This window comes from Arachis ipaensis, chromosome B08 (genome assembly GCF_000816755.2).
Source record: "Arachis ipaensis cultivar K30076 chromosome B08, Araip1.1, whole genome shotgun sequence".
Lineage (NCBI taxonomy): Eukaryota > Viridiplantae > Streptophyta > Magnoliopsida > Fabales > Fabaceae > Arachis > Arachis ipaensis.
The window spans coordinates 116,752,106-116,761,453 of NC_029792.2; the positions used below are offsets into that span (position 1 = coordinate 116,752,106).

A 9,348-nucleotide genomic window follows, 5' to 3' on the forward strand; every position below is an offset into this window, starting at 1 on the left:
TTTTCAATCAATGTGATTTTGGAACACTTTTATTGGCAATAATAATAATTGCTGTTGTTAATTTAAAAATGTAAAAAGAACAATAATTTAATGGCAATATAATATATATTAATAATGGCAAATATATAATGGTCACAAAAACTTAGGTTAAATAAGAAATAATAGCCATTGTATTATTGCTGCTAAAAGTTTGCCACTAAAAGTAGTTTTTGTTATAGTGTTTGTATTACCAAGTAGAAAGTGCTCGTCAAATAACAAGATATTTTCTATGATCAAATGTGTTCTTGTAGACTATGATTACTATTGTAAATCATGCAATTGGAGCAACCGGAGTTGTAAGCCAAGAATGCAAAGTCGTTGTTGCGCAGTATGGACAAATAATTATAAAGGAATGTTGTTATCGTTTGGTAGTTTGGGTACTCTATCAATCGATGCTTTTGTATATATTAATGTTACTTATGAAAAATATATATATTTAGACCTACTTTTGAAAGCAAAAGTCGAGCAGATTCGTATAGCATTTAAACTTGATCTAAAAAAAATGTAAATTAGATTTCAACTTTTAATTTGTTAAAGTCATTCATATAATGTCGACAAAAGGGTCTAAAGAAAGTATAGTGCATAACAACTTTTTAAGCAAGAGATAAAATTAACAACTTTAAACATAAACCAAATATAACTATAAACATGACAATTACATATTTTTAATTTTTGTTTGAATCTTTTTGTCTATACTAATTGTAATTCGTGGTAGCAAAGTCAATGACATTGTGCAACATCAAGTTGTGGGGCCTTAAAATCAAATCCAATGCAAGTCGCATCATTGTACCGTCAAAACTTAAAAAATATAAATATTTTATAGTTACCAACAAAACCATATACACTAGTAAATAAGGTGCTATTTATCCAGCAAAAGAAAATTACATTTATTGTATAACTATACATCTTCTTATAGTTTGTCATCCAAGTTGCCACCCATACCTCACAATCAATATTGTATTAAATAAGATGTGGTTAGCTTATGCAGATAAACATTTCAAAGAGGAAACATAAATACAGATATTCTTTACGAGCAAGGAGCTTGTTCTCCTATTTCTAGCATATTCTAGATATTTGGCCTATTCATATAGGAAAAAAATAAATAAAAGATGATATTTGAAACTTTATTTTTAAAGTAAATTTGGAGAAAGCTAATTTACTAGCTTTACAATAGTTGATCTCTTTTCCTCTTTATTTGTAACAATCGGTAAGGAGTCTAACAGAATTATTTGATAACTACACAAATAAAAAACAACTAGATACCAATGCATGTTGTTCTCGTTGACAATTTTAAAAATCTAGTACCAACTTTCAGGTATTAAAATATTACTATATAAAAACAATTAAAAATAAAAGGTATAGGTTAGTTCATAAAGAAAAAGTCATTAAATAATGAAAAGAAAATAAAAAATACAATAAATCCATGTACTTTTTCTAGACTTTCATCAACTTTTTCCATGAATTCTTTTTTATAATATTTTAGCAAAATTTCAATTTTAGTATCATATTTCAGTATAAATTACTGAATTTAACATTTAGGGGCTAAGTTAGTGATAACAATTATACAATAAGATAAAATAAATAAAAATAGTAACAAGTCAAAAAAGACATGGCGTACTGAAAACATAGCTAGCAAATACCAGTATGTTTAGCATCCCATTCCTTTCTCTTGCATGGTTAGCATAGTAGCCCACCAAATTCAACACTTGTGTGGCAGTTAGTAAATTTATTAAGAATTAAAAGTATGCTAGAGATAGTAGTTTAATTATGCACTTACATCCCCATGCACCATGCCTTGGGAATTAATGACTTGAAGTTGTCACGAGTTCTGCTAAAGTTGTTTGTTGTCGCCAATACCTCATCTCTACAAACATGAGACACATTGATCTTGTACCATATTTTTAAGCTTTACTAGATAGATAGATAGATAGAAAATAAGATTTGTAACCTGTTATTTGGTGCAAACGCTTAGGTTGCCATTTTAATATTTAGGTCATCTAAATCCATGTAGACAGAAGGCCTAAATAAAATCGGGATCCATTGCAAAATAAAAAAAAAATTGGTGAGATTACTAAATTATGTAACCTTAGATGATCGACGTGTATTCTCGTGATATACAAACTTACAGATAACCATTCAATTTTTCCTTTATTATACTTGGCATTTTTGTTGTATAGGGAACACGTGCTAATAGAATATTCATTTAGTGTACTCTTTTCTAAGAGTGCCTTTTGCTCCTCGGTTAGAGATTTATGTGAGGTCTTCAATGTATCTTTTTTGTTTATGAGAAATTCGTCTTTAATGGAGAGAGTATTTACACCAACCATACTCTCAGACAGATGTGGATTCCAGACAATTCTTCTCTTAGTCATAGATACCTTCTTATAATGTACACTTGTATGCATTAATGTTTTCTTATTTGTACCAGAGTCAAATTGATAATGTTGTAGAGACTTTAGCAGTTTAAGAATTTCATTCGTATCTCTTGGATTAGTAGATTGAAAAGAATATATAAGAGAGTAGGAGGCCTCAAATTTGTGACAATTAGACCTACGATAAATGATTGTGGAAGTAGGTTGTATAATGATGGATGCATGGTTATGGGAGATTGGTTAGAATATACTGGAGTAGTATAAAAACCGTGATACATAGAATAGAAATATTAGGGTATGTGAGGTATATATGGTTGAAGTACAGATGATGTAAGAGTTGGTTATCAATAACATTAATGTTAACCTCTCTTGTGTCTCTTTTTTTCTCGCTATGTTGAGGTGATCCAGATAATTTTCGCTTACCCAAGTCAAGCACCTAGGCATATATATAACGCAATTAGTCGAATTAGTTTTTTAATATATAAAGTAATATCTTAAATTAATTATTAATCCATAAAAAATTTATAATTAACCATAATAACTTTTTTATGTGAAATTAGCAATAATAAAAATAACTTAACAAATAATAAGTCTCAAAGTCTTAAACATAAGTGCATAACAATAATAAAATAAATACATAATCCACACATAAATCCATTTCAAATAATCCTACTATACTTAAAACAAAACACAACATAATCCATAAATCAATAAGACACCCAAAAAAAAATTCATAAATCAACACACATAATCATCAACTTCCAAATTAATAAAATTTGAATCTGATCCAAAAGTTAAAACATCGCCTCGCCTAGCACCTTGAGGAATCACATCTTCACCTTTACCTTCACCTACAATTAGAAGAATACCAAAATTTAGAACAAGATATAAATACTTAAATATTATATAAATATTAAATTAGTAACTAACAATCTAATTAGTAATTATCATCAACAAAGCCTTTATTCCAATTGCGAGTACAAATCACAGCCTCAACATTTTTTGGCAATATACGACTTCTATATTTGTTGATGACATGAGCTCCAATACTAAAGGCAGATTCTGATGCAACCGTAGTAATTGAAATACTCAATAAGTCACGCACCATGATTGATAACTTCGAATAACGATTCTCATATAATTTCCACCATTTCAAAACATCTAAATCTTCAAAACAATCCTTTGACAAAAGTGGCTCCTCTAAGTATGTATCAAGTGGATTCTTTCCACTAGAGACCTCAGCTTGATGGTTACGTTTCATCAATTTCTAGCAAAATAGAAATAATCACATCTTGTTATGATAGAAAAATGACAATTAATAATATAAGAGAATTAAAATATGTTAAATGTTACTTACACCAACAATCGCAAGTCACTTCTTGCTTGCACTTTCAGGGGTATGGGTCATGGATGAAGATTAAATATTAGGTCATTGTGCTTCAACAGTTGAAAGAGAATTCTTGTCATATTTTTCAAAAAGCTTGTATAATTTCTTTTTCACATGTTCCACCTTCTCTTTTGCAGTTTCAGCATCAATCTCTTCATACATAAGCTCTAAAATAGAAATCTTAAGCCTAGGATCAAGAATAGCACCAAATGCAAGAATGACACTATGTTTTTCCCAATACTTAAATTTGTTCATCATCTTTTCTCCCATGCTCCTTAGAAGCTCATCTTCACTTCTCAAACTTTCCATCAAAACACATTGAATATGATAGACTTGTAGAAAATACAAATTCGAAGTAGGGTAAGATGTGCCAGAAATCAAATTAGTAGTTTCATAAAAGGGGTATAAAAATTCACAGATCCTTTCATCTCTCCCCCATTCATCAACCAAAGGACAATGCTTATAAGCATGATCGGTTGCCTTCAAATACTCAAAGGCCTTCCGATACTTGATAGCACTTTCGAGCATAATGTACGTAGAATTCCATCGAGTAGTAACATCTAGATGCAACCCACTTGTAAAAACCAAACCCTAAATCGCTGAAACACATTCTTTAAACCTTATCATTCTACTTTCCGATCCCCTTACATATTTCACACTTTCCCTAATCTTATCCAATGCATCATGAGCAATTTTTAATCCATCTTGCACAATGAGATTCAAGATATGAGCAGAACAACGAATATGAAAGAATTTCCCATCACACAACAACCAATCATGCATATTTAAAGTACTTTTCAAATGATCTTGGTATGTATTATTAGCAGATGTGTTATCTAATGTAAGAGTCATAATCTTCTTTTCAATTTCCCACTCATTTAAAAGCTCAAAAATCTTGGAAGACAATTCAAATCCAATGTGAGGAGGAGGCATATGACAAAAATTCAAAATTTTACTTTGCAATTTTCAATTCAAATCAACAAAGTGAGCAGTTAAGCATAAATAACCCTCTGTAGTGATGGATGTCCATAAATCAGAAGTCAAACAAACTCTATTAGGAATGGCTACTAAAGTACTTTTATGCTTTTCTTTTTCCCTTGAGTAAATTTTCAGCACATCCTCCTTAAGAGTATCAGGCCTAGAGTTGGACTGATGTATTTTACCTAATTCCTAAATTTTTTATTATCAAAAATAGAAAAGGGAACATCACAATCAATCACAAAGGCATCAAACATCTCACGCAATACATGATTATCTATCTTAAGAGCCCCCATTTTATTTTGCATTTCTATCAAAGTTTGACCAATATCCACAAAGTCTATTTTCATGCACCTATACAAATGACGTTTAAGTGACGATGTCCCATATTGTTTACCACCTGCCTTAAACTTCTATTTGCATCCATCACATTGAGCACGATCTATACCATCAGCACCAGGTCCAAGCTTTGTGAAATATCTCCACACATCAGATGTTGTTGCCTTTGTCTTTTTCTTTTTAATATCTGCTGCAGTTTCAGATCTTTCTTCATTTTTAGGATTTTGTGTTATATTCCCACCATCAACTTCCATAGAGATAGAGTTATCCATAGCAAAATCAACACCTCAACCTAAATAACACAAATACATAACAATATCTAAATAAGTAATAAATCAATAAAAAAAATATTAAAATAGTAAAATTTCAAAACCATGAAAGAAGCTAAGCATCAGAACTGAACCATCAATAATCTTCGATAATGTTGCATCAGATCAGAACACATACACCAAGCATCCAACAAATTAAAACTAAAGTTAATTGATACCCTCCTACCAGTCGTATACTGTTGGAACCAACACATGTACATTGAATAATTTATTTTAGCATTGATCAGAGCCTCTAAAATACCTTCCTAGTACCCATTCAAAATCAAAGAATGCATATCAACTAACACACATATATTAGAAATTAGTTGTCAACTTGCTAGCTTTTGAAACGTATTTATAGCTACCTATAGCTATACCTATATTAGTTAGTGTTTTAAAAATAGGGAAAAGAGAGTTATCTATGTCTTATTCCAATTTATGCATCAAGACCTACAATTGAAACTAATTTAGAATTTCAAGCCGAACATGTTAATTAGTGGCATTGTCTTACCGAAATTCTTAATTAGTGACTATGACTATCATTTTAATCATGAAATTATCAACAGTTAACTTAAATTTTAATCAACTACTCTTATTAAAAATTTATCATCTCAATTCCATATGATGGTAGATTTTTAATCTGTTTCAGTGTGACGAACTTAGGTAGATGCACTATGACGTTGATATAACTCATATATGTATGGAAATAGACTCCACGAAAAATTTCAAAAGCATGAAAGAAGTTGTCCACAACCACAAACATATGAATATATGATAGAGCCATAACAAAAACAAATTATAGGTAAACTGTAATCACAGTTCCTTACTTATAAAAAAAAGAGAATAAAAATCTTCACTTACTGAATCACAGCCGCCGAGATGCAGAGGAGGAGAGAGGAGTGCCACCAGGAATCTGTGGGATACAGAACCGCCGAGGCCCGAGAGGCAAAGGATGAGAGAGGAGCAAAGGGCAGAGTAGAGGCAAGACGAGACAGCGCCGCTGGGATTTCGATTTGGTGAGGACTGACAAGATGAGACAGCGACCAGCGACGGGGAAACCGACGACGATGAGCTGCTGAAGGCTGAAGCTGAGGGTCAGGGTCTCAGGGTCAGGGAAGGGTTAGGGATGGCTGCTGTTTGTGGGAAGGTAAACCTAATTTTCTATTCAAGTAACTATTTATACCATTTATAAATTTACAAAAATACCCTTAAAAAACAAGATGGCAGTCCGCCGGGCCAGCCTGCCCCACCCCGCCTTGGCCTACGGTTTTGGTGGTGCGATTTAGGCGGATTTTAAAATTTGGCGGGTTCAAAATCTCGTCCCGACCCGCCTTTTTTGGCAGTTTGACCCGGCGGGTTCGACCTGTTTTGCCACCCCTATCAATCAAGTTCTGTTGTTATCTAGGAGTGAAATTGTTAATGGCGTGTCCAATGTGGCAAACCTAGTACAGACTCTTAAGTTAACCGTTGGAAGCAAGATTTAAAAAGAAAATTAGGGTCCAATAAGTAAACCCTAATCCCCCAACATTGTTGTTCTTTGTCTTCTGAGAATGGCTCCTCAATCGTCTTCTCAAAGTTCGCGTAACGACAGCAAGACTCGTGGGAGAAGGAGGACGTGCTTTTGTGGGGAGAGACCAGTGTTGTGGATATCATCTATAGCAGAGAACCCTGTAAGAAGATTTTGGGGATGCGTAAACTATCAAGTAAGTCTCCTCTCTGCAGTCTCTTTTATTGCTCTTCCTTTTTGGCTGAGTTTTTGTTGTTGCTTTTGTTGTTGCCTTTGCTACAATCTTGATGGGGTTTCTGGTACTAGTTGTGCCAGCACTCTTCTTGCCCTGTTGAGCTGCATTATTTTACAACCAGTAACAAAAAATAGAGATATAAACAAATTGGTAATAATCAATTATATAGTCTAAATTATCTTCAATCCATAGAAGCATAGTCTAAATTGATATAAACAAATTTACCTTTTTTTACCGAGGCCTCTAACCTACGTTTTCTAGGGCAGGTTCTTTTGTTGTGACCAAGTGAAAAATGGTAGGAGCATTTTTGTTGTTGTCCAACCCTGGATAATTTAGACAGTGGTCCATTGTTCCGTGGCTCATCACCAGCCTTGTTCCTGCTTAATTTAGGGCGCCCTATTAGTTTCCTAAAGACTGGTGGCAGCGCATCATCATTCTGAGTCTAGTCCCATAGATTTGGTCCATTAACAGGGTAGATTACATGTTGATAACAATCCACATAGGTCTCTTTCTTTTAGTATTTGTTCACATAGTTCTTAACATCTAAACACATTTTCCTAATGCAACTCATGGCATGCTCACGAGGATAACCTGTTAGCTGAAACTTTCTACAGGAGCACTCATGGTTCTTTAAGTCCACAACAAATTTGTCCCTGTTACCGTAGCTGCTGGACACCTCATATTTGTCCCTACCCACATAGATGGCCATCCACTCCCCACCCTTATCAAACTCTCTTTCAATTTTCTTGTTTATTTTTGGCAAAATATCTCCAGCATATGTCAGTATACTTTGTCTATTATCAGCCCACCTATTCATAAAATAAACCCTAATATCTTCTAACATAGACACTATGGGTTTCTCTCTAGCCTCTACGATAATAGAGTTAAAACATTCACACATGTCATTTACAAGTGCATCACATCTAGGTAAATAATTAAACCTAGACTTGCTCCAATATTTAGCAGGGATCTCCATGAGATGCTTATAAGCTCCTTGATCAACCATTTAAATCTCCTTCATCCTTCTCTCCCACTCTTGGACATATGTTGCCTTTGTAGCCTTCCACCTAATCATTTTCAGTTGAACACTTGGGTACCTTTTTCTAAAACTTTTGTATAAGTGCCTGACACAAAATCTATTATCTATGCCAAGCAACAACTCATCAAAGGGAGGAATTAATCCCTTGGACACAAAATTTAAAAACAGAACAAGTCAATAACAGAATTTAAAAACAAAACAAATCAATAACATCACAATTTGAAGTAAAAACAGAATCAAGTACACAATTTGAAGTAAAAACTGCTTAATTTGAGGGTTACCTTTTGTTAGTCGCTCATGAATGTACACCTTCTGATTTTGTCAACACCCAAATCATCACATAAATTCAACAAAAACCAAGTCCATGAGTCGTTTGTCTCTGCTTCAACAATAGCATAGGCAATTGGCAAAATCTGATTGTTGGCATCCCATCCAATAACTGTTAGAAGTTGACCTCCATATGGAGTCTTGATGAAGCATCCATCAAGAGCAATCATGGGTCTGCACACCATGAAGCTCCTTTTGCAAGCATCCAAGCAGATATAGATCCTTTCAAACTGTGGTCTCATGTCCTTACCAGGGATTGATGTCTCTAATTGAAACTCAGGAGGTCTCTGAACTTGTTCCGAATAGTGGTACGCGGATTTGACCTCAGTAACTCGGCAGCATAGTCATGTATCCTCCTATATTGCTCTTCATAAGTACCATTAATCTCATCCAATGCTAATTGCTTCACTTTGGCAGCTTTGGTCTTTGTGAGGTTAACATTCCACTTGCTATGAGCCTTCCTCATCAAAGTTTTCAACTTGATCTTTGGGTTTTCACAAATCTTCTTCATAAATGCCTTGCTAAGCCATTGAGAACTCATGATTCCAATTTTGGTTGCCTTGCTGCATGTGTGTTTTTTGTAACAGCTGGGCAACTGCCATGTATCCTCCCTCTTCATCTTATGGCAGTATCACTACAACAATTTTGGCAGATAGCGGCGGAAATTTTGTGGTGAATAGTTGCGGTACATATCGCGGCGGTTAGGAGTGGGGCTGCAATCAGCCTTGTATTTAGTGGCAGTTTTTATAGAACTGCTGCTATATGTAACGTTGGGTGAATTATCATTTTACATTTTGCGATGATTTTCTTCCAACCA

The 9,348-nt window shown here is 33.8% G+C and overlaps 1 protein-coding gene across 1 annotated transcript; it reads right to left on the minus strand.

Moving 5' to 3' along the window:
* Positions 7,073-9,072, minus strand: LOC107611599. Its single transcript, XM_016313509.1, has 5 exons — positions 8,855-9,072; positions 8,514-8,705; positions 7,695-7,974; positions 7,391-7,607; positions 7,073-7,266 (listed from the first exon to the last, which is right to left on the minus strand). The coding sequence occupies exons 1-5, from the start codon at positions 9,070-9,072 to the stop codon at positions 7,073-7,075; spliced, it is 1,101 nt and encodes a 366-aa protein (XP_016168995.1).

What these genes read in the sequence shown, in the direction of transcription:
- LOC107611599 (XM_016313509.1), bottom strand. Translation starts at nt 9,072, where the DNA reads ATGAGTTCTCAATGGCTTAGCAAGGCATTTATGAAGAAGATTTGTGAA. An exon ending in GGTGTTGACAAAATCAGAAG is followed by an intron (nt 7,975 to 8,513) that starts GTGTACATTCAT and finishes TTTTATGAATAG; the next exon opens with GTGGGCTGATAATAGACAAA. An exon ending in AGAGGCCTCGGTAAAAAAAG is followed by an intron (nt 7,267 to 7,390) that starts GTAAATTTGTTT and finishes AAAATAATGCAG; the next exon opens with CTCAACAGGGCAAGAAGAGT.